The sequence below is a fragment of the Macrotis lagotis genome, chromosome X (genome assembly GCF_037893015.1).
Source record: "Macrotis lagotis isolate mMagLag1 chromosome X, bilby.v1.9.chrom.fasta, whole genome shotgun sequence".
Lineage (NCBI taxonomy): Eukaryota > Metazoa > Chordata > Mammalia > Peramelemorphia > Peramelidae > Macrotis > Macrotis lagotis.
In genome coordinates, this window is record NC_133666.1 from 146,687,996 (window position 1) to 146,712,463 (window position 24,468).

At 33.8% G+C, this 24,468-nt stretch overlaps 1 protein-coding gene across 4 annotated transcripts in view; it reads right to left on the reverse strand.

The window, feature by feature from the left end:
- Positions 1-24,468, reverse strand: part of PCSK5 (proprotein convertase subtilisin/kexin type 5) — a 594,760-nt gene that overhangs the window by 336,291 nt on the left and 234,001 nt on the right. For all 4 annotated transcript variants that reach the window (XR_012472398.1, XM_074206682.1, XM_074206681.1 and 1 more), the window contains exon 7: positions 18,880-19,052. Coding sequence is in view for 3 of the 4 variants with exons in the window: in XM_074206682.1 (XP_074062783.1) it covers positions 18,880-19,052 (173 nt within the window). In the remaining variant the exon portion in view is untranslated. The remainder of the gene's footprint in view (positions 1-18,879; positions 19,053-24,468) is intronic.

Sequence of the window (24,468 nt, forward strand, 5' to 3'; positions counted from 1 at the left end):
CTATGATTTCCTATCCATTCATTGTATCGATGGAGAAAGTGTATTGTGTTATATTATGAACTGCTTGATGTCTTAGTCACAGAACTCTCCCAAGGACTGGACAGTAACAATTTCATCCCAGAATAAGCATCAGTTGTATTCTAACAATATCTTTTGAGCCCTTGACTAATTTCTTATATATTCCTATATCAACAATCATTGGATATTGAGAAAAATCTGAGAAATTCAATACTAAAACCATAAGGCAATTAGATGGTATTATGTTTTGTTGTAAATATCCTTATTATTCTTTATTGTACTGTACTCCATTTCCTGTCTCCCTGCCTTTGCAATGTTTGTCTCCAGTGTCTGGGAAGTAGTTTTCTTGCTCTATGCTGCAGAATTCCTTTCTTCCTTCAAGACCCAGCCTAGTTGTGATCTTCTCCATGAAACCTTTCCTGACTTCCTCAACCACTACTGCTTTTCCTCTGAAACTATCTTGTATTTTATGAACTTGCACTCATCTAATCTCTTTTTATATGTTCTGTATATACTTATATATGTCTTTGTTGCATTCCATTAGAATACAAATTTTTTGGAGTAGAAATCACTTCATTCATTGTAATGCATCTATTATTGACCTGGCACTTAGTAGCTGCTTAATAAATTCTTATTGAATGATTGGTATCTTTCTTTGTCAGGTAATTCTATCTCTTTTGAAATACTAAGAATATTTAGTCATTTTTTGAAATCACTCAGCATTGACAATTCAAATAGCCCAAGGGACTTAAGAAAATTGGAAACTTTAAAAGAAGATTTAAATGCTTACCTAACACTTAATTTTCATCAGTTTATATACTTATGTATAGCAATGCTACTTCCTTCCTCATGTACTCAATATTACTTTATATTTTTTTTAAATGAAAGGAAATTGCAGAATTGGCTTGGAATATCTCTACTCAGTTTGGTTCCAGTTACCAATCTACGTGACCATTAAATTATAAATAGTAAAAATATGACTGGATTTTTGAGATTCCTTGGAGCATTGACTTTCTAAATCACTACTACTTTTTTTTAGGTCCTTGGTATCTGACCACACATTCAGTTTTGCTGATTTTTTTATATCCCCATTTCCCTTGGCTGAACTTATCTCTTGATTTATTGATTGACTGAGTCAGAAGGAACAAGGTGATGAAATAGTTTGCCCAAGATTTCACAAGAAGAGAATAGATTATCTTTATCCCCTTATCCTACTCCATCTAGCCACAAAACAACTCAATAGCACACAATTCTTTCGCTAAAGCATAATATTTCTGCTTTGGTTTGCTCCTCCTTCATTGTCTTAAGTCTAGACAATGTGACTAGGTCAGCAAACCTATGGTCCAAGGACCAAGTGAAGTTTGCTGCTTGTTTTTATAAATCTACCACGTATTTTTGTTTTAAGAATAATTCCTACCTTTTAGGGATATATTTGGTCCTTGAGGTCATATTTGGCTGGTCTGGTCAACCAACAAAACATAAAAGAAGCCCTGGTTTATAGTGTGAGTTGTAATCCTCACCCCGAAAATGTAACAATCGGCTATTATAATCTAACTCAAAACAGGTTCTCTAGAATATCCTAGCTGTGTGAAGAGTGGCAAGTAACTTAACCTCTTAATGCCACAAATAACACTCTAAAATTATAAACTGAAGGTATGCCGCCTGCCCATGGTGATGGAGTTTTCTTAAATTGATAAAGCTTCAGATCAAAACAAAATAAAAACATTGATTTTTGAATAAAAGTAGGATGTAAACTTCCTGAGAGCAGTTTCATATTTTGGGAGTTGATTGAATTAGACACTCATTGTCTAATCTTTTTTTTTAGAGTTTTTTTTTTGCAAGGCAAATGGGGTTAAGTGGCTTGCCCAAGGCCACACAGCTAGGTAATTATTAAGTGTCTGAGACCGGATTTGAACCCAGGCACTCCAGGGCCGGTGCTTTATCCACTACGCCACCTAGCCGCCCCACTCATTGTCTAATCTTGAACTGGTATTATAGACCAATATTCTGATAATAAAGTGATGAAGTCAAAATATTCCTATATTTTCATTGATTTCTAGAGGTTATTGAAACCGTATGTCTTTAATCTTTTCCTTAAATGATCTTGACTTTCTAACCAATGTGACACATGTTTCCATTTCTTTGCCCCCCAGATTTCTGAACCATTTTGTATATGCCATTGATCCACTTTTCAGGTTGTTTTAAATGAATAAAATGAAATATGTGGCATTATAAATGAAATCAATTTGTTGAAATGTAGTTATTAAAATAGTAAACTCCAGAGATCTTATGTTAAGAACTTTTGTTTAACCACTTTTACATTAATTCTAGAAGTGCTTCAGAACAATATCTATGAATAATCCATTTTTTACTTCATCAACTTTTTATTTAACATTTTATTTGTTTTCCAGTTATATACAATAGTAATATGTACCCATCATTTTTTGCAAGGCTCTGAATTCTACAATTCCCCCCCCTTCCCTTCCTTCCCCTTCCACAGAAGGCTGTCTGACAGTCTCTACATTGTTTTTATGCCATACATTGATGTAAATTGAATGTTATAAGAGTAAACATAAGAATAAACATAACCCCCCCCCCAAGAAAATGGAAATCTCAAGAATAGAGAGAGAGCGAAAAAAAATGTACTCAGATTTCAATGTTCAGATTTCAATGGCTCTGTCTCTGGGGTTAGCTGCTTACTTTACCATGAGTCCACTGGAGAAGTTGGTTCAATATTTTTCCCTTAGTTGCTATTAGTAGCTGTACCTCCACTCTATTTCTGTCCACTCTCATTTATTCTATTCTCTCTCTCCTTTCATCCTGGCCCTGTCCAAAAGTGAGTTGCATCTCCCTAGGTCTTCCTTCTCTTCTATCACCTATTCCCCCCTTCCCTACCCCCATTCCCCCTCATCCCATCCCTTTTCTCCCATCCTTCTCCAGGGTAAGATAGATTTCCTCACCCTATTAAGTGTGTATGTCATTTCCTTCCTGAGCCATTTCCGATGACAATGAAGGCTCACTCATTCCCCTTTGCCTTTCCCGCTCCACTCCATTGAAAAAGCTTTTTCTTGACTCTTATGTGAAATCCATCTCCTTTTCCTTCCTCCCAGTACTTTCCCCCATCGCCCATTGACTCCATCCCTTTACCACATCATACCATTAGATTCTTCTCCTTCCTATGTCCTGTCTATATATGTTCCTTCTAACAGCTCTTATAAATGAGAAAGGTCATATGGATTATCAATATCTTCTTCCCATGCAGGAATACAAACAGTTCAGTATCATTAAGGTCCTCATAGTTAGTCCCTCTCTTCCATTCCCTCTATGGTTCACCAGCATCCTGTACCTGGAGATCAAACTTTTTGTTCAGCTCTGATCATCTGGATAGGAAAGTTTGAAAGTCCCCTGTTTCATTGAAAGTCCATCTTTTCCCCAGAAAGAGGATGTTCAGTTTTGCTGGGCAGTTGATTCTTGGTTGTAAACCAAGATCTTTTGCCTTCTGGAATACCACTGAATAATACATTTTGCTATTTACAAATTCATCTGTAGTTCATAATGTGATAGCACTTTCAATTATAGAATTTTACTTTCTAGTCCTCAAGTCTGGTTTGCAAATGTCACACAATCCTAGGAATTGTGGGGACCATGGAGAAAAATAGAATATGGAATATGACTTCTATGTCTATTGTAATATGAACTATTAGGATTATTTGAATTATATAATTGTGCTATATTAAATAGCAATAACAAAAAATGAAATACTGTGAAATTATAACAACCTAGGTTGTTCCCAAAGAAGAAACATGAAAATGCACTTTTCTCTCTTCTTTGTTAGAGCTATTGTACACTATGACTCTACAATATACATATAATGTGCAGGCTTAGTTGCTTTCTTGGTCAGATTTGTCAAACAATTCTTTTCCCTTTAAAATTTCTGTTAAATGGTTTTGCTTTCAGGGAGAGGATGGAGGACTATTTTGAGAAATGAAGGCACTAAAAAGGCAAGATATATCAATAGAAAATTTAAAATTATGCTACATTAATCCCATATCTATATACATTTGATCAATCCTTTTTAAAGAATATTGAGGGTTGGGGCGGCTAGGTGGTGCAGTGGATAGAGCACCAGCCTTGGAGTCAGGAGTACCTGGGTTCAAATCTTGTCTCAGACACTTAATAATTATCTAGCCGCGTGGCCTTGGGCAAGCCACTTAACCCCATTTGCCTTGCAAAAACCTAAAAAAAAAGAATATTGAGGGTACTATTAAATTACTATGCATTGAATAATTTCATGTAGAGAATAAATAGGACACAGATTGGAATTCAGTAGTCTCTGTATTTTCCTGGTAGTCAGAAAAAGGAAAGGGGGCAGAATCATACTTACTCACTGCTAAAATGTCTTCCTTGATGTAGTTTAGTATGACTGACATAATCTCAGCATATTTGGGAGAGAATGGTTATTAATTGGCAATAATTCTGAAGAACTTTTGAATCTAGTTTCTTCAATGGAAGCAGTTACTGCCAATTATACTTTTTTTTTTTTTTTTTGCAAGGCAATAGGGTTAAGTGGCTTGCCCAAGGCCACACGGCTAGGTTATTATTAAGTGTCTGAGGCCAGATTTGAACTCAGGTACTCCTGACTCCAGGGCCGGTGCTCTATCCACTGTGCCATCTAGTTGCCTCCTTCTTGTACCTTCTTTACACACACACTGCAACTACTATCATTCAAGTCCTCTCACTTAAACTTTTATAATAGCTTTTCCTAACTGGTCTTCCTAATATTAAGCAATCTCCTCTTCAGTCCATCCTTCCTATTCCTAATAGATTAATCTCTGACCACATTTAATTAGTCTATTCCAAAACTATTTCATGGTTTCTCATTACCTATCAAATCAAGAATTAGGCAGTTATGTGGCAAAATGAACAGAATACTGGATGTGGAGTCAGGAAGATCTAAATTCAAAAATAGCCTCAGATAACTTACTATTTGTGTAACCCTGAACAAATCATTTAACCTTTTTCTCCTCAGTTTTCTCTTCTATAAAATGGAAATGATAATAGCTTCTACATCTCAAAACTGTTGTGAGGACAAAATGAAGTAATAATTATTAAGCTCTTTGTAAATTTTAAAGTACTATATATGTTCACTATTATTGTTTCTAGAGCTTTGTTACTATATAAGTATTAGATAGAAAAAGATAAGTAAAGTGTCTTGCAAACCTGAAAATATATATGCAAATTAGCTTTTGCTATCATTGTGATTATTATTATAATTATGAGTATCATTGTTATTGTTATTACCAGCTCTCAATCTAGATATTCAAGGCCTCCACTACAATTGATTCCAAGCTTACAACACCTCATCATAGACAGACAATAGCTACAGGCAAACTATTTTAATTGACACTTGTTTTGAACTTTTGCTTACTTCATCATTCATCATTTAATTTCAAATCCCTTTCTATTTTGATCTTGCCTCTATGGCCCAATTCGTATCCCATCTTTTCCTCAAAGCCTTTCCTGATAGTCTTTCTTTCTGCACAGTTATACTTTCTTACAGTGCTTTGTCTGTATGTCTTTGTTCTTACCTGGCAAGGCATTAGAAAGACATCTTCATGAGTTCAAATCAGACTCCATATACTTATTATGTATCTTAGATTCTTACTTGTGACTCTGGGCAAGTCACTTAACCCTATTTATCTCAGTTTCTTCATCTATAAAAATGAATTGGAGAAAGAAATGGAAAATAACTCCAATATCTTTGCCAACAAAACCCAAATGGGATCAGAAAGAATCATACATGACTGAACAAGAACAAATTCTTCCTCTCATCAGGGCTATTTACATACACTTCTCTCCCCGATATTAGATTATAAGATTCTTGAGAACAAAATCTGTGTTTTACCTCATCCCAGAGCCTAGCTTGGTGGTTTGTAGGGAATGGAATCTTACTATAAAGGTAATGAAAGAAAGAATATTTTTTAAATCTTTTTTTTACTTTATTGGCTTTATATATTTCCTGTCATAGGATATTCTGGTTAAATGTTATATAAACCAGGATATTTTGTGTATTCATGGAATAATCCTTGATAAACTTTTTCAATTACATGGTTGGCGTCTTTAAAAATAAACAGCAACCAAAAAAAAAAAAACCCTAACTTTGCTCCTTGCCATGTTCTTCTAAGGATAAACAGTGATATCCTGAAGAAATCATTTCCAAATTATCTCTGGGACTAGTTCCAAATTTATTCATGGTTGAATATGGCCACTTTAGATACAATTTATATTTATAACACTATGAGGTTTGCAAAACACTTTCTGTAGATTGTTTCATTGGACCATGATGTAGATTAGAGATCATTATAGAAATGTTTGTATAACTCAGTCACATTGGCTTTTGTCCCCTTTATTTTTTTAGTGTCACTGGGATACTTGATTTAAATTCTATGTTGTTCACTCTGTTCATTATCTCCTTCCTTAGATCTACTTTTCTTTTGCTTCCTCCTAAAGTTCTTATAGTTTTCTTTAAACCCTCTACTAAATATTAGGCAGGATTCATATTTTTCATCACTTCTACCTTCAATTTTCCCAGGATTCTTCTTGATTAATTTTCATATTTTATTTATTAATTTTTCTCTACTAAGATACAATTAGAGGCTTCTAGAATGATACTTATGAAAAACTGTCTTTCATTTGAGGATCTATATGGCTAAGTTCAGAGACAATAATCACTGGAAGTTTGGTAGGATTTTTGGAGGAGGGGAATGAGGCAGAGCACAGGCACACTCACAAAGACCTGTTAGTGGGGAGAATCCTTGGTAAAATTAGAGGGGTGGATGAGAAGGTCTCTGAGTTCCCTTCCAGTTGTACATCTATGATTTATAACAGATCCTGAACTTGAAGGGACACAAAAGGTCAAAGAATCTAATCTCTTTATTTGATAAATGAGGAAACTGAGGAAGTTTATGGGATTTACCTCAGTTTACACAGTTAGTAAGCATCATAAGTAGGTTTTGAATCATGTTCCTGGATGCATTCTCTCCTTTTTCTACTTTACTACAAGTATACAAGGAAATCACAAATTCTTGAAATATTCCTTATTTCTATAATCTTTCAGATAGTGCTCATTTTTGCCCTGCTGATTAATAATAATAATTGCTGACATTTGTGGATCATTTATTTTAACCACAATGTATTTTGCAGACATTATAACTTCTGCTTTGCTGAGCTAATTATATAAGGAATATTCCAAACTGCCTATTCCACTTTTTTCTTTTGTAGTCAGAATATCCCCCCTTCAAAAAAAGAAAGAAAAAAATATAGTTCATTTAATTGCTGCTTCTATTTTCCTTCTGCTTCTATTTTCACATGATATGATTTTATCTTTCATTTTGATATCATTTAACTTTAACTGATGATAAGCAACATTTTTATCTATTATTAATCATATTATTTAACCATCAAGGAATTTGCTGTTCATATACCTCGGTATAGTAATGATATAGCTCAGAATGACTCTGGGATTACCTGCTACCTAATTCCCTTTGAAAAGACATACATATAATTTACATGTGCCTGGTGATGTGATGAGTTCCCCATCTATCCTATTCCATTTGTCTCTAAACATTCTACGTCACTTTCCACATGTTTAACAAATGTGCTAATCATTTCTTGAAATAGATATAAACATAAAATATATGAAAATATATGTGTATGTATATAAAATGATATTCCCTGTAGTATATTCTCTAATTTCTCTCTTCTTTTATTTCTTAACACTAGAGACACCTAGAAGTTCACAGGAGGTCAAAAAAAATCCCAGAAATGAACCAGGAATAAAACTCAAAAAGAAGCCTAGGTCAGAGAAATTACATTCTAATAAACTGAATGAATGTGCAGATTTGATTTCTAAGACACTGTAGGGCATATTTAAAAGATCAAGGGGGTAATCAGAGAGGCATTATAGCATTCAAAAGGGGCCAGTGTTCCAATTCTCAAAAAATGGAAAAAAAGATGGAAACTGTAAATTGCAATTAGTGTGCTTAGTTGTGATTTTTTGGAAGGTCATGATTCCTGACTTTTAACCAAAAGATCTTATGACAAGGAGCCAAATCAGACCTCACAGATATTGATACTGGGTAGGACAAGATTTGGCACTAGAATATAGCACTGCATAATATCTCTAATTAAAAAAAAAGATTGCAAAAAAGGCAAGTAGTAAGGAATACTAAGTTGATAAACTCATTTTTAAGGAGAAATGGAGGGGATAAACAAGATAGAGAACATTTGGGCAAAGATCTTTGGAACTATAATTAAAAACTGTCATTAGAATGCAAATACCACTTAGAAAGAAGAAACAGCTCACAAGCCTGGCATGGAGGCTTAGTATAATAATTATAGTATTGATTGGTTATTAATCAATTATATTGACATCTGCTGGAATTCTCTGTCAAATGCTATAATGACAGTATCATCCTTTAGAAAGTGAAGAAATCAACAGGAGAAATATTCAGAAACTAATTCTCACCAAAAAAGCAGCAGCTAATCCATGTAAGTGATGAGAACCATGGGGAGATGTGGTGACTGAATCTTAGAGTGTGCATAATAATAGAGGAGAAGAGGAAAGTCAGAAATAGCTCAAAATGTTATATTTTATTTCAGGAGAGTAGGTTTTTGAAGAGTTAAGAATAAAATGGGTAGAATCACATGACTTAAAATTCTACAAAGGAAATCAACACAGAAGTAATAAAATGCTTCAAAGAAAAATCTCAAGGACACAAAGAGAAATAATTCTCATAAAAGGGAAAAGGGGAATTGCCCAAAGAGTTTGATAATACACAGGAAACTCCTTAACAAATATAATTTTTAAAATATGTATAAAAGTGAGGACAGGGAACTAAGGATGATGATGATAATCCTATCCCAAAATTATAGTGGTAGGACTATTCAAACCGAGAATGAGCTGAGATTGGGGGTAGGGGAATATTAAGAATAACAAGAAGAGGAACAACTAGGTGGTACTGTGCATAGAGTCAGGAGGCCCTGAGTCAGGAGGAGTTCAAATCAGAAACTTAATAATTGTTTGGCTGTGTGCCCTTGGGCAAGTCACTCTTAACCCCATTGCCTTAAATAAATTAAGAAAAAAAAAGGATAACAAGAAGAGGTTTTTGTTTGTTTAAGCCATATTGCGGGGGGGGGGGGGGGGGGAGAACTTATAAGACTACTGCTTTGAAAGGAGGAGATAGTAAAGGATGAGGGAGAGAAAATAGAACTACTCAACTTACTTCAAGAGAAGTAAAAAGATAGCAAGAGAAGACCTAGCTGACTTTTATGAGTTCAACAAGCCTGAGCCATATGAATTACATCCTAGGATACTGAAAGAATGTGAAAATTTGGATTTCTGAGTCATTTTAGAATGTATTTGAAAAAAAATCAAGGTTAATGAATGAGGCCCTAAAAAAGGGGTCAGTATTCCAATTCTCAAAAATAGAAAAAGATGGAAACTGTAAACTACAAGCATGTGCTTAACCTTTATTCCTGGAAAAAAATTCTAGAATATACTACTAAAGGGATGGCTAATAAATATCTAGAAAGGGATGTAATAATCATAAAAGTTTCAGTAAGGTCTCATCAAACAGAGGTCAAGATGGGACAGTAATTCACTTTTAGATGTAATCATTTTTTCAGTTTGTTTTGCTTGTTATTTTTCTTTAATAAAAGGAAGGTTAAAATGCTGACTGGCATACCAAATATCATGTGAAAAGTAGAAAGCATCAATAATTTATTTTATAAAATCTGGTCATACTATACTAACCTCATTCTGTTTTTCAGTGTTTCTAGACTGGTAGATGAGAGGAAAGCTGTAAATATGCTATAGTTTCCCAATAGAACTGACCTGTGGGATTTAATGAAAATGTTTATTTTATTCTTGGGGCCAGTTAGGGAGATATGGGCTAGAATACAGGACAGTCAAGTTAACTTAAATGTGGCTAAATAAATCATTCTACATCATCTTATTAGGAAGTCATCAAAGGAGTGCCCTGCAAAAACTGTGCTTACATATGTACTGCTGAATTCTTTTGTATTTTCTTAAATCAGACCCAGATAAAGGCTTAGGAAGGAAGGCAACAGGTAATTTGTTGGATGACAATCAAGGTTTAAGGAGATGTTGATTCATAAGAACATTGAACTAAATACATTAAAATAAATTTAACATGGATGGATGTGAAGCATTACACTTGGGTTCAAAAATTAACTTCGCAAGTTCAAGAATAGGAATTCTTGCCTAAGTAGCAGTTTTGAAAAAAAATCTGCATCTTTTAGTAAAGGGCAAATTCAATATTTGCAAATGTGAAGTATTTTAAAGGATTCATGGTGTCCAGGACTAGAAGGCAGCCTCCTTTTAAAAAAATATTAGTTATAGGGGGTTGCTAAGTGGTGCAGTGGATAGAGTACTGGCCCTGGAGTCAGGAATACCTGAGTTCAAATTCGACTTCAAACACTTAATAATTACCTAGCTGTATGGCCTTGGGCAAGCCACTTAACCCCATTGCCTTGCAAAAAAAATCTTAGCCAGACTTTATTTGGAATATCGTGGATATATTATATTATATTATATTATATTATATTATATTATGAAGGGCATAATTTGAAAAGTATCTGAAGTGGGGAAAGAAGTATGGTGAAGAATCTCTTGTTATACTAAAGATGAAACACAGATTAGGATGCTTTGTTATCTGATACACATCACTGGATACTATTACCCTTGATGAGATAACAATCACAACACTATTAATAGAACTAAATATTTTCATTAAAAAATGGAAAGTACTATTTCAGTTTTGTTACCCTTTGCTTTCTCAAGGACAATGACTTCATTTGATATCACTGACACACACACACACATACACACAAACACACAGACAAACATTTTCAATGACTCCATTAGTCTAATTTTCAAAGACCTCTTCCTTTAACCTTATTTTCCCAGATTACTTAGTAACTGATTACAACATTAGCAGCCATCAATTCATTTTCTACTATATTTAAATTTGGGTGCTAGCTTCATTCCCTTTACTGTCCCTCTGCTCTCCTCTATAATCTATTACCAAATTCTGTTAATTCCAGATCACAGTGTTTTACATACCCTTCCTCTATATTCCTATTGTTTCTACTTTAGTTCAGGTCCTCATCATTCATTACCAGTACAATCTAATAGCATTTCAGTATAATTTGTTAAATTATATTGAATTATAATTTTATCCACTTTATCTCTTTTCTCCAATCTATCTTAATACTTCTGTAAACTAATACTCCTTTTGCATAAATCTGGTCATGCCATTTGATAGTTTAACACCCTTCAATGACTTGTTTCCTACCAAGTTTAAATATTTATCCTAATGCATATTAGGATTCTCTAGGATTTGTTATCAATCTACCTTTCCAGCTTGATCTCATACTTCTAGTATATATATGTATGTATGTATATATATATATATATATATATATATATATATATATATATATATAGTAGGCAGTTAATACATGTTATCTGGAATACCTATACCTATTACTTCTATTGAATTTCTACTCATCCTTTAAAACCTACTTCAAATGTCAAGATTCCCTCCTCTTATTAATGCTTCCCTGATTCATCCAATTATTGATAACTTCTCATACACTAGACATCACACAGTATTTAAATTTTTTTCTATCTTTGATTAAATTGAAGAATTATCCTACCCTTAATATTAAATCTTATCAAAAGCTGGGGGGCCAGTTCCTAGGCCTTCTTAGGGACTATTGTAAATTTACTGTAGTTTATCTAGGATTTAGTAAAGATTTAAAAAGAAATTCTCATTCTATTCTTGGAGAGATGGAGAGATAGGGGCTAAAATATAATACAATCAAGAGTAGACTAGAATATGAAAGAAATTCATATTCATATTCAGACTCAAAGAAAAATCATAAATGCATTCAAATCCTGACCTCTATCCACCCTTCCAGTTATGTCATATAATTAACCTTCATACATATTTTGGTCCAGATCAAATTGGTCTTATTGTTATACTCTCATACCTGGTTCTTCATCTTCCAATCTCCATACTTTGGTGCCAGCTATATTCCATTTCTCCCTCTTCTTCTCTTCCTCTTAGAAACCCTAGTTTTAAGAGTTAGCTTAAGAACCACTTTGTTAATGAAACCTTTCCTCATCTCAACTGTTAGTAACTCCCATTTTGTATGTACTTTATGTGTAATTGCTGTCTCTACCATTTCTTTTTTGAATTTTAGAAAGGTTTTATTTATTTTCAGTTTTATAACTTTTGCCCCAATCTTGCTTTCCCCCCACCCCCAAGAAGACAGTTTGTTAGGCTTTACATCATTCCCATAGTATGCATTGATCTAAGTTGAATGTGATGAGAAAGAAATCATATCCTTAAGGAAGAAACATACAGTATGAGATACAGCAGAATTACATAATAAGACAATTTTAAAAAATTGAAGGTATATAGAATTTCTTAAGAGGTAGAGATTAACTTTCAATTTTTGTTTTTGTAACCTAGCACTTGGATCAGTAGCTGATACAATATTAATTCTATGTATATGCTTCCTATTTGATCAATGTGATATAATTTATAGCATTTGCTTTGAGGATTTAATTGGTCTTGTCATGTGCCCTGGCTGTCTTAGATGACTAGCATGAATATTCTCACTTGTTTTCTAGTTCCATCTTGTATATTTTTGGTGAGTTTTTTTCAGGCAACAGGTTTAGATTGTCATTATATTCAACATCACCCTTTTCTTACAACTTTCTACAACTTTCCCTATGAAGTGTTGTTTTTACTCTGTTCTTGAAGAGGACCATGAAGAGGATGCCATGACTTGTAAGTAAAATGGATTTAAGTGAGTCTGGGGGATTGAGGAATTGGATTTTATCTCATAGTGAAAATTGTGACATTAACATTCACAGAATGTTTGAATTCATAGGTTTTAAAACTATCATTACATAGTGTTTTCAAACATTCCAAAGATTACCTTACCCCAACCATAGCCACTCCCCTCACACTGTTCAGAAAGTATTTAAGGCCCACTTTGTATTTATTCTGGTAATCACCTTTAGTTTCATACATTGGAAATAAGAACAGATCTTGCCAATTTTTCATCCTGAGAGAACACTGTCTTGCATAATGACTGTTAATTGTTTCATCAATTTTGGTGCATGAGTAGCATAATAAGCATCTTCATGAGGTCAAAATGTTTGCAACAAACATTTGAGTGGTGGGTTTTTAATTGTTTAACTTGGAGAAGAATAAATTGCCGCTTGCTGACTTGAGTCTGGCTTCATCTAAGGAGTTTCTAATAGGGTCAAAATCCTTGTACTAGGAAGGAGAATAATGGCTGCAGGGCATCATGATGGGTAATGTAGTCATTGACCCATTAACAATCCAGGAAGCACAAGATTCCTATACTCTATGTGGTAAATCTATGTGAAGGACCCCTCCCCCCCCAAAAAAGAGAGTTTGCCCCTTTTTTGTTCAGTGAAAACTGTGGTGTTCAACATTAACTAAGTGGGAAGGTCTTTATAAGAAAATCTCCATAAAATATGAGCTATTATTAAAAGCAAAGTAGTTTTTATCTTCATTCTGACTACAGGTTTGAATATCAATATCAAGTCTGAAGATGTTTCTAATATGTGGATATGGTTAAATATGTTTAATTTTTAGAAATAATTTTTTCCTTTTTCAAAATATGTCCCATCTTATTCACAAAAGGATTTTAAATGTACAAATATCTCAGTGGGATCTTTCTTCATTTAAAACCACCAAACCAAGTAAACAAAAGAATCCTTTATGCAAACTATTCCCTTCTTGTTTGCTAACAAAAGATATATATCAACACTCCCCAGGACAAATAAAGCAGCAGCCCAGAGTGCAAATGCCTTTTTGTAGATAGTCCTTGGAATCACTTTGTTACCATCAAATGAAAAACAAAAGAAAATAAAGACACAAAAGTATGAGAAAATTGTGAATTTCTTTGGGAAGGATATATCTACAAGGCTCTCCAGCTTGGGAAGAGCTGGGGGCAGGATCAAATGTTTCCTGTTTTCCTTTATAGGCATGTTTAAATTTCATCCCACTTTTGCCTAGTATATGAATTGAATTTAAGATGACTAGGATGGCTCCTCTCCTCCTCCTCTCTACTTGACATGTAAATACAGGGATGAATAGTGATAAGAAGAATAGGAGAGGTAGGATCAAGAAAAAATGAATTGAGAAAAGTGAGTGTGCAAATTAAAATGACCATACCATTCCTCTTCTCTTTACCCCACACAAAGTCTTATATAATAGTGACTGTGCTTGAGAATGTCATTAAAGAGAGTACGTTGGGAAGGCAGGTGTTACACATCTATTGAGCATTACCCTCTGGCTAACAAGCACTCAGTTTCCTATTATCCCCTTTCTATATGGTCTATTACTCACTCCAGGAAATGTTTGATGTTCCAAATATCACATGTTTTTCTCTTCCTAGGTGCTAACAGCTCCAACATGATTTGGAATGAACTGAATCTAACAAAAAGCTAACTGGCCTTGGGTTTGATGTGACTATTTACAGGAGCATTTAGAAAATACTTGAAATAGTCTAGAGACTATTTAGTCAGTTAAATAAAGTTAGGAAATATGCTTTGTTGGGGAGGAATCTGGAAAAGATATTTTATGACCTATGAACAATACACTGGCAAAAGTATGGTGGAGGAAACCCTATATTACCTTTATTGCTCAAATGACTACAACATATTTTTATGGGTTAAACTTAAGACTCAGATGCTAGTTATTGCTGGCTCTGAATCTACCCTTGGCTGATGCTACTAATTTTATTCAACAAACACTTCATTGTCTGTATTCCAGGCACTTGTAGGTATTGGGATATAAATATGTACATAAAACAGACCCTGTTCTCCAGTTTATAATGCAATTTGGAAGGAAAGACATTTACATATGTGGGATGGAGTAGTCAAAAGAGCACAAAATTTGTAGAAACAATGCCCTTGATTAGATTTCTCATTCTGATACTTTTATATCCTATATGTGCCTGGGTAAGTGATTTTACCTGACTTTCAATTTTCTCATGTGTTAAAATTAAGGTATTGGATAGGGATTCAGGTTCCTTCCAGTTTTCAAGCTATGGTTTAATAAGGGAGCAAGATGAATGTATTGGAGAGGTTTAGGCAAAAATATGGATAAAAATTTGTGGAAAAAAAGAAAGATCATCCGAAGTTCTGATGAGTCATTAGAAGGCTTCTTACTGAAAGAACCTAAAGCACCTGAAGGACTTGAAACCATTTTCTCTCTCTTCCTTAGTTGTAAAATCGTGATTATTTTATATCATTTATATGTTGATATTTTGGGCAAGAATTCAAAACCTAGTTTATGGAGGGTCTGGAGGGTCTGTTGTTTGTTTATTCCAAGCTTTGATTTTTTGAGTATTTGGCAAAATACTTAATCAAATTTGGTTAAGGGAATTCAGCATATTTCCACCTAAGGTTTGAACTCTTTTATCCCAATAATATTCCTTAGGTTCCTAAATATTTAAATTTGAAGTTGAATGTAAATTTTTAACAAATGGGCTATTATTGATTAAATTGTAGGGTATATTATATGATTGCAAGAAAGATATTAGGAATAAATATTTGAACTGTTCTAACTTAAATGGCTCATCTTTTCAACAGCAACCTACAGAAAGAAGAATATGTTTTAATCCAAGGGCTAGCCTAACAATAATCACATCATTTAATTTTACAATCATTTGTTTTTTAGGTAGCTCCAGGAATGAGAGTCTAATTAACTATTTAAAACTTGATCTGGGGGCAGCTAAGTGGTGCAGTGGATAGACCACCAGACTTGAGTCCAAATTTGACATCAGACCCTTACCTAGATGTGTGATCTTGGAGAAGTCCTTGGATGTAACCCTTTGCTTGCAAAAAGGCAACCCCCCCCCAAAAAAAAACTTCATCTCAAGCTGTAGAAGGACTCTAAGATAGCTGTAAATTGAAATAAGAAGAAAAGTTCTCTTTCAAAAAAAAAGAATAAAAGAAAAGAAACCCAAAGTATCTTTTGATCAGGAAATAGCTATAGAACAAATACATTCACTTTTTATTCCATTCCCAACCAGTATCATCAGAGGACTGTAGTAATGACTGCCATATTTTCACTTGGGGTTTTATGACATAGCCATAACAATTTACCTGACAAAGGTGGAGACAAGCTATACTATTTTTTCCACACTGTTATTTCAATGACTAGTTTTGCCCACACATTCTCATGAATTCCCCCTCTCAGAATCCCAGCTGATTATGTAAACCTATCCCTTCACAGTAGATAGTAAATAAATCCCCCACAAGTCCATTTACACTTGGCAAGAGAAAGGTGCCAGAGCTAAGTTAAACATGTTTTTCCCCCTATTTTAACCTATATATACACAGATACTATATGTCAGCATAGGGAACTCCTAAACTGGAAATTCCCTTCACTGATGCAGGTTTCAATATCCTTTGTAGGTATTACAAACTTCCAGAAATTAACTTGAGGCATATAGAGGTCAAGTAACTTGTCTAGGTCTAAATGTCTTGTCAGGGTGGGTTTGAAACCCAAGGTTTTCTGGACTCCAAACTTAATACTTTGTCTAGTATATGAAAATTGACCTGAAGGCATATAGAACTGCAGAACTTTAAAAAATAAAAGGTCTTTGGAAATCCCCTACCACCACCACCATATTTTCCGACCTCTACAAAATGAAAAGAATGAGACCCAGAAAATTTAAATTAAATTAAATTCCTGATGTAATACAGGAAGTTGATGACATGGTCAATGTCTACTTCAGTCTACAATATAACAACACCTCTTAAGATTTAGATAGTTTGTTGCTATTTTTCAGTCATTTTCCCCCCAGTAATATCCTTTTCTTCATGACTCCATTTGGGGTTTTCTTGGCAGATACTGGAATGTTTGCCATTTCCTTCTCTAACTCATTTTTTACAGATCAGTTTTAAGGCAAACAGGGTCAAGTGACTTGCTTAGAGTCACATAGCTAGTAAGTGTCTGAGACCAGATTTGAACTCAGAAAAATGAATCTTGCTGCCTCCAGGCTCAGTACTCTATCTCTGAACCACCTAGCTTCCCTTTCTACTTCTGTACCATTATAAATTAATATAATGGACATATTTTATTTTATTTATGGTATTTCTGGGTATATGACTAGAATTCTGCTTTTTCCTCTGGAGGACTATATATATATATATATATATATATATATATATATATATATATATACACACATATACATATATGCACTCTCATCAGAAAAACATCATAGGTCAGGCAAATGCTGTGGACATGTGGTCATGCTGATGTATATCTCTCTGCCTCTACTCAATAATGCACATACATCCTAGTGATAATTTTCAGATGCTTCAATTTACCTATAACCATTTCACAGGGTTATTTTGAGGAAAATAGTGTTAAATTTGAGTAATAATAATGATACAATATAGAGAAATAGGATGGCTTCTTTAATTGAATTGCTTCTTACTGCTCTCATTCTTAGTTTTTAAAGAAAGGGATATAAAAACATGGGTATATATATATATGTATATATATATATGTATATATATATATATATATATATATATATATATATGTATATGTATGTGTGTGTGCATATGTGGGGCTAGGTCAGTATCCTCATCTGTAAAATGAGCTAGAGAAAGAAATGGAAAACCTCTCCAGTCTCTCAACCAAGAAAATCCCAAATGAGGTAGACTCTTAGAACACAATGAAAAATGGCTGAAAACCAACAATGTACCTATCTAAAAAAATAAAGAAAATAATAAGCATGATGCAATGAGGTTGCTTGCTAATATGTGTATAGTACTTTCTATGTGACTTGCACTGTCATAGGCATTTTATAAATATTACCTCATTTGATCCGCTAAACGAACCTGGGAGTTAGGTCTATGATTTTCTCCATTTTATTGATAAGAAAACTGAGGCTGAGAGGTTAATTGACTTATCTAAGGTCACACAGCTAGTAAATATCTAAGGTTGGGTCTGAGAAATCTAGGTGTTATAAAAAAACAGCAATATTTTTTTCCAAAGAAATGCAGTATCTACTTGAGTTAAAGAAGGAAACTGGCATCTTACCACACAACCTTATCAAAGAATCCTTAGTCAGGAACTTTCTCTCTGACACTTCTGGCTCCAAAAGTTCCAGTTTTTCATTATGGATATTGTTTTCTGTTTAAAATGCCTAAAGCTTATTTGATATAACCTTTACATTATTACCATTCCCATTGAAGGACTGCTTAGAGTTCTTCATTATGTAGAATAAGTTGACAAATATAACCTGACCCCAAGGTATACTTGATACTCCATTTTTTTCTCTACCAAATCCTGGATCATGTTGCCATTTCTTCAGCTGACAATTCATCTCTCAGGGAAACATTGTATTATTGTAACTGAAATAGTTAATCGTGTGTGTAGTTTTATAGTGGAAAAACAATTGAAAATGCTATGAGGTAAACATTAATATAATTCCCACTAAGGGAAAGTGGAATTCTTGAATTCTTGGAACTCAGTAACAAATATTCTTTTCCTATGAACCAATTTAACCCACAATAAGTGTAGGTGTGTGTGTGTGTGTGTGTGTGTGTGTGTGTGTGTGTGTGTGTAGAGGTGTATAAAATAAAATTTGAAGGTCCAATATACAAAAGACAGTATATATATATATATATATATATATATTTATAACAAATACAAATATTACAAAGGTAAGACAAATAAAATGTTAGTAAAAACAAAAGCTTACCAATCTCACACCAGTTTCAAAGGCTTGCCGGGTTAGAGGAGCAGGTCCATCTACTGTCTTGCCATCATCATCTGGGCCCCAGCTAGCACTGTAGATGGCCACATATTGGGGATTGAAACCAACTGATTTTGCTTCAACCATATCTGTTACATCTCCATCTAGCATTCGTACTCCTTTGATAAAAATACAAAAGTCAAATGAAAACCAAGATAGTATCTGAAGCTCCAAGCATAAAATGATGTTGTGACTGACTTTTTCTTTGGAAGAGGAAAAAGAAATATCTCTTTATCTGCATGTACATATTTTGTTTTTCTTGGTTCTTTTTTGATGACATTATCTAACTTCATATTTTCCCATCAGGGATTCAGGTCTTAATATTCCTACAGAATTTGGAAAGTCCTTCATCTACCATGCTATCTCTAAACTTAGTAGGCTGACATAATCTTAAATATGACTTCATTGTTGATTTATTTGCTTAATAAAGTAATTAGTAAATATATTCTGTATTCAGGAGACACTTTCCTTCTAAGAATCTCAGAGGATTTGACCAATGTTCAGTCATTAATCTTCATTTTAGTATATCCTTCTTGGACAAGTGGGAATTATTATTAACACCATTTTGAGAAGAAGAAGCCAAGCCATCCATATCATGAATATTAATGAATGGTATTAATTAATATAACTCGATGTTTTTCTCAAATAAAATATGTTCAAAATATTAAATTAATAATAGGTCATCATATAAAGAGATACTTTCAATGATATGTTTTGCCACTAAATTTATAATTTTAGGATTCTAAAATATATGTTACTGGGAGAAGAAAAAGATTCATACATATTAAATAAATCTAGCAAATTAACTCCCTTGAAGATCATGTTCCCTAGTAGGACATTTTTGAATTTTGTCTAATAATAATAATGATAGAAACAACAATAAGATCTAGTATTTTTATAGTGCTTTAAGGCTTTCAAAACAGTTTTCAGCTATTATCTCATTTGATTCTCATCAACAACCTGGCATTTATGTGCTATTATTGTCCTCATTTTAAAAATAAGGACATTGAGGCAGATAGAGATTAAGTGATCTGCACAGAGTTATAAATGTCTGAGGTTGGAGTTGAATTCAGGTGTATGGGTTTTTTTTTTTTAGATTTTTGGAAGGCAAATGGGGTTAAGTGGCTTGCCAAAGGCCAAACAGCTAGGTAATTATTAAGTGTTTGAGGCTGGATTTTAACCCAGGTACTCCTGACTCCAGGGCTGGTGCTTTATCCACTGAACCACTTAGCCACCCCAATAATTCAATTATTAATAATTCTTTTTAAAAGATAAGGACACAGTGATTGAAGATAGGTTCAACAGACCAAATGATCATAAAGATAGAAGAAATCTCAGTCAACATCTGGTCAAATCCTCATCCTATACTTGTCAAAAAACTAAGAGGTTAATTAAAGAAAATGATTCAAATAGATATTAAAAACTTATGCAATGTCATACAGTATTAATTGATCAAACCTGAATTGAAATCAAAATTCTCTGATTGCAAATCCAACATCCTTTCTACTACACCATGCTACCTCTCAATCATATGTCTAATGAATATCAGAGGCAATAATTTCTCCTTCTGCTATACATCATTGGTAATGCTCTGCACATAATAGTGGACAGGTATTTGCTGATTTAAGTATTAAAAATCTGTCACTATCAAAGAAAAAGATAGACTATTAAACTTCCATTTTTATATATATTCAGTATTCTTTTTTTTAGCATCAAGAAATTTCTTAGACCCTCAGTTAGTAGCAGGTATAATGCAAGTATCTCCTGTTTGATAAAATACCTAATGACAAAAAAGCAATTATTAATTCATAATGCTTTTAAAATAAATTGAATCTTCATTTTTTTTTTTAGTTTTTGCAAGGCAATGGGGTTAAGTGGCTTGCCCAAGGCCACACAGCTAGGTAATTAATACGTGTCTAAAATCAGATTTGAACTCAAGTACTTCTGACTCCAGGTCTAGTGCTCTATCCACTGTGCAACCTAGCCACTCCAAATCATCATATTTTTTGAAAAATGATAATACATATTAATTATTCAACCTATAGAAGAAATCAATAAAGCATTTAATAAATATCTACTCTATGTCATGTAGGTGGCAGTGGATACAGTGCTGACCCTGGGATCAGGAAGACTTAAGTTCATATCTGACCTCAGACACTTACTAGATGTGGGAACCTTGGCAAGTCACTTAACGTCATTTGCCTCAGTTTCTTCCTTTGTAAAATGAGCTGGAGAAGAAAATGGCTAACCATTCTAGGATCTTTACCAAGAAAACCCCAAATGGAGTCACAAAGAGTCAAACATGACCAAAAATGAATGAATGAGTTCTGAGTTAAGTACTGAGCTCAGAATGACAGGAGATTCAGAAACAAAATCATCTCTCCCCTGAAGGAATTCATATTCTGACAGTGGTATCTTCATATATTTTATATCTATCTGTCTATCTATCTATCTATCTATCTATTCCACATGTGGATTTACAAACTTGTTGTAATAGTGAGTTGAGAACCATTACTGTTGATTCAGAATATGAGCATTAAATGGTCTAAAATATCTATTTTACCAGGTAGCTACTCAGAAAAATATCTAATCAAACATGGCAGTTAAGAGATCTTATGTGATCTTAGGCTCTATTTTAAACAACAAAGTACTCAGAGCAAAAAGAATTCTAGCCCTGCTGTATTTTACTTTAGTGAGACCATATCTGATCAGACTACATGCATTCACTCATTTCTGGATACCAGAGTTTTAGAAGGTCAGTGTCAGGTTATAATAAGTTCAGGAATGGAATCATTCCATACAAAAATCAGTAGAAGGCACTTGGGTTCATTTTTCTTCTAATTGACTTTAAAAATTATTTTTTCCCCATTACCTTTTTTTCTAAATACAATAATAGCACTTATATATTAAAGCATTTTACAAATGTTATCATATTTATTCTTGGGGTTTTTTTTAGGTTTTTGCAAGGCAAATGGGGCTAAGTGGCTTGCCCAAGGCCACACAGCTAGGTAATTATTAAGTGTCTGAGACCGGATTTGAACCCAGGTACTCCTGAATCCAGGGCCGGTGCTTTATCCACTGTGCCACCTAGCTGCCCTCATATTTATTCTTACAACAACTGAGGAGGTGGCTACTATCATTTTTCCTTTTGCAAATGGGGGAAATGAGTCAAACAGTGGTTAAATGACTTAACTAGGATAATAAAGCTAATAAAGTATCAGGCTGGATGCGAATTCAGTTCTTCCTGACTGAAGATCCAACACTCTAGTTGCTGTGCCACTTAACTGCCTCTATTTTTTACACCTGCATAGATCTTTTGTAACAAAGAATTTTTTTTAAGAAGGGGAAAAACCCTAAGACCATCAACCAAAGCTGACACCATACTCTAATGTTCTGCACTCAGCCTTAACCCAGAGAAGTGGTCTTTAAGAATTTGAGGCAAAGAAATAGCAGGTGAAAGAGTGATACATTTGCTTAGTTAAGCTCAATAGGACAAAATCATAATGGGTCAAGTTTCCTAAGAATCTTCCTTGTATTAAATCTTCATACAGACTTACTGAAAATAAAAATGAGCTGTCTCAGAGTCAGTGATTTCTCCATTACTTGCAGGATTTCAAGAGAAGGTTGCATATCCACTGACAGTATTCATGTTGTCAGAGATACTCTAAAACAAAGTATACCTCCTTAACCATAGATTAGAATGGAGGACATTGCAAATTGTTTCTAATTCTGAGTTCCTTTGATTCTATAATCCCAAAATTGGTGGTCTAAGGTAGTGGAGTATCAGCAAATGTTAACCACTGTCTCTTCTTCAAGAATGCATACAAGACATACTTTTAAGTTTATTTTACATTATTATGTCAATCAACAAAAAATAAATAATTTGTTAATTACTTCATTAATTAAAAAACAATTATGTGCATTTGAAAAAATTGTAGTACAGTGTTTGCTGGTATAAATGTTCACATTGAAAATTTAACATTTGGCTGCTGGTTTGAATTCTAGTACCCTCCTAGGAAAGGAAAAGAAAAAGAAATATGAAAGTAAATATAGATTAATGTGACTAAGACTATGCTGAAGTCAAGATAAGAGAATGTTAAGTTCAGAGGATAAAAATGCTTTTTTAATCCAGGAAGCTAAAAAACTATATTGAGATTCAGGTTGTTTGGTACAATGGTGGGAAAAGAAGAGGAGTGCGATAGAGTCACTCAGATATCTGGTCAAAGGAATAGCCCACAGGTGGTGGGGGAAGCCATTCCAGAGATCGAATTCAAGGAACCCACCCCCACAAAGAAGGAAATAGGCCAGGTGGACATATCTGAATGCTGTCAACAGCAAGGAGGAATTAGGAAGACCAATGATTGAACTGAGAAAGTAACTGATATGTGATATGGAAATGAACTTGGCAACAAAGAATGGGACTTATCAACAAACTAATTAATGGGGCTTGAAGAGGCCCATGGGAGTTGTAATAAATAATAGCTAATATGAGGACAGAGAGAGAGAGACTCTTAAGGACAATCGAGAGAGGTGATATCTATATCAGAAGAAGGATAAGGAAGAAAGTATTAACAAGAACCACATATAAAGATTTTTATTTCTTGTAGTAGAGGAATCAAGCAAGGCTGCTGGGATTAGCCCAGCACTTCCCTGATGCAGTTTCATTCTTCTTACCCATAACATGGGAAGTCTTAACCTATAAGAACACAAAGGAGCTCATTGACCTATGTGATTGGCCTGGGAAAGTAAAGCCTGTACAGCATGTCTGTTTCCTCTAAAGTTAATAGGAAGGACATGTAGATACAATAGTTTTCAAATAAGATCCAGATTCCTCTATATGTGGATAGAGAGGGCGAGGGTAAAGATAATAATACCTATTCAGCTACTGAATGGCTGAATTTTTTTTTCTGTTATTTAATCCGTATTTGGATCATGCATTTATTTTTTGTTTTTATTGCCTCTGGGAAGGAGGGGTGGTATTACATATATATATATAATATATATATACACACACATATATTCATATATGGGCATATATATGGGCATATATATGCATACACACAGTATATGTCTATAAATACATATAGATAAACCTATAAATAGGCAGTTTAAGAATTCTCACAGTGTGATTTTGGAAAACAGAATGGTCTTTGATTTTAAGCAATATTAAAATGAAAAAAGTAAGCCCCCAAAAGATTAAAGACATTTGAATAGAGTAACAGCCACATGAACATGGCCTGGCGGTAAGAATTATGACTTTGGAGATCGCAATATAAATTTTAACTTTATAACTTATTTTTCATGCCACCATGGGCAGGTCTTAACCTCTTTGAGTATTAATTTACCCCTGTGTAAAATTAAAAGATGAGTAATTGACATTTGAGCCCTTCCAGCTCACGACTTAAGCCATAAAATCTAGACAACTATAGAGTGGTGCTTTTAATCTTATAAAAATAAATATATGTAATTCATGTTGAATGTTGACATATTTTACTCATGCAATTTAGAATGTGCTTGTCATAAATATGGATGTCA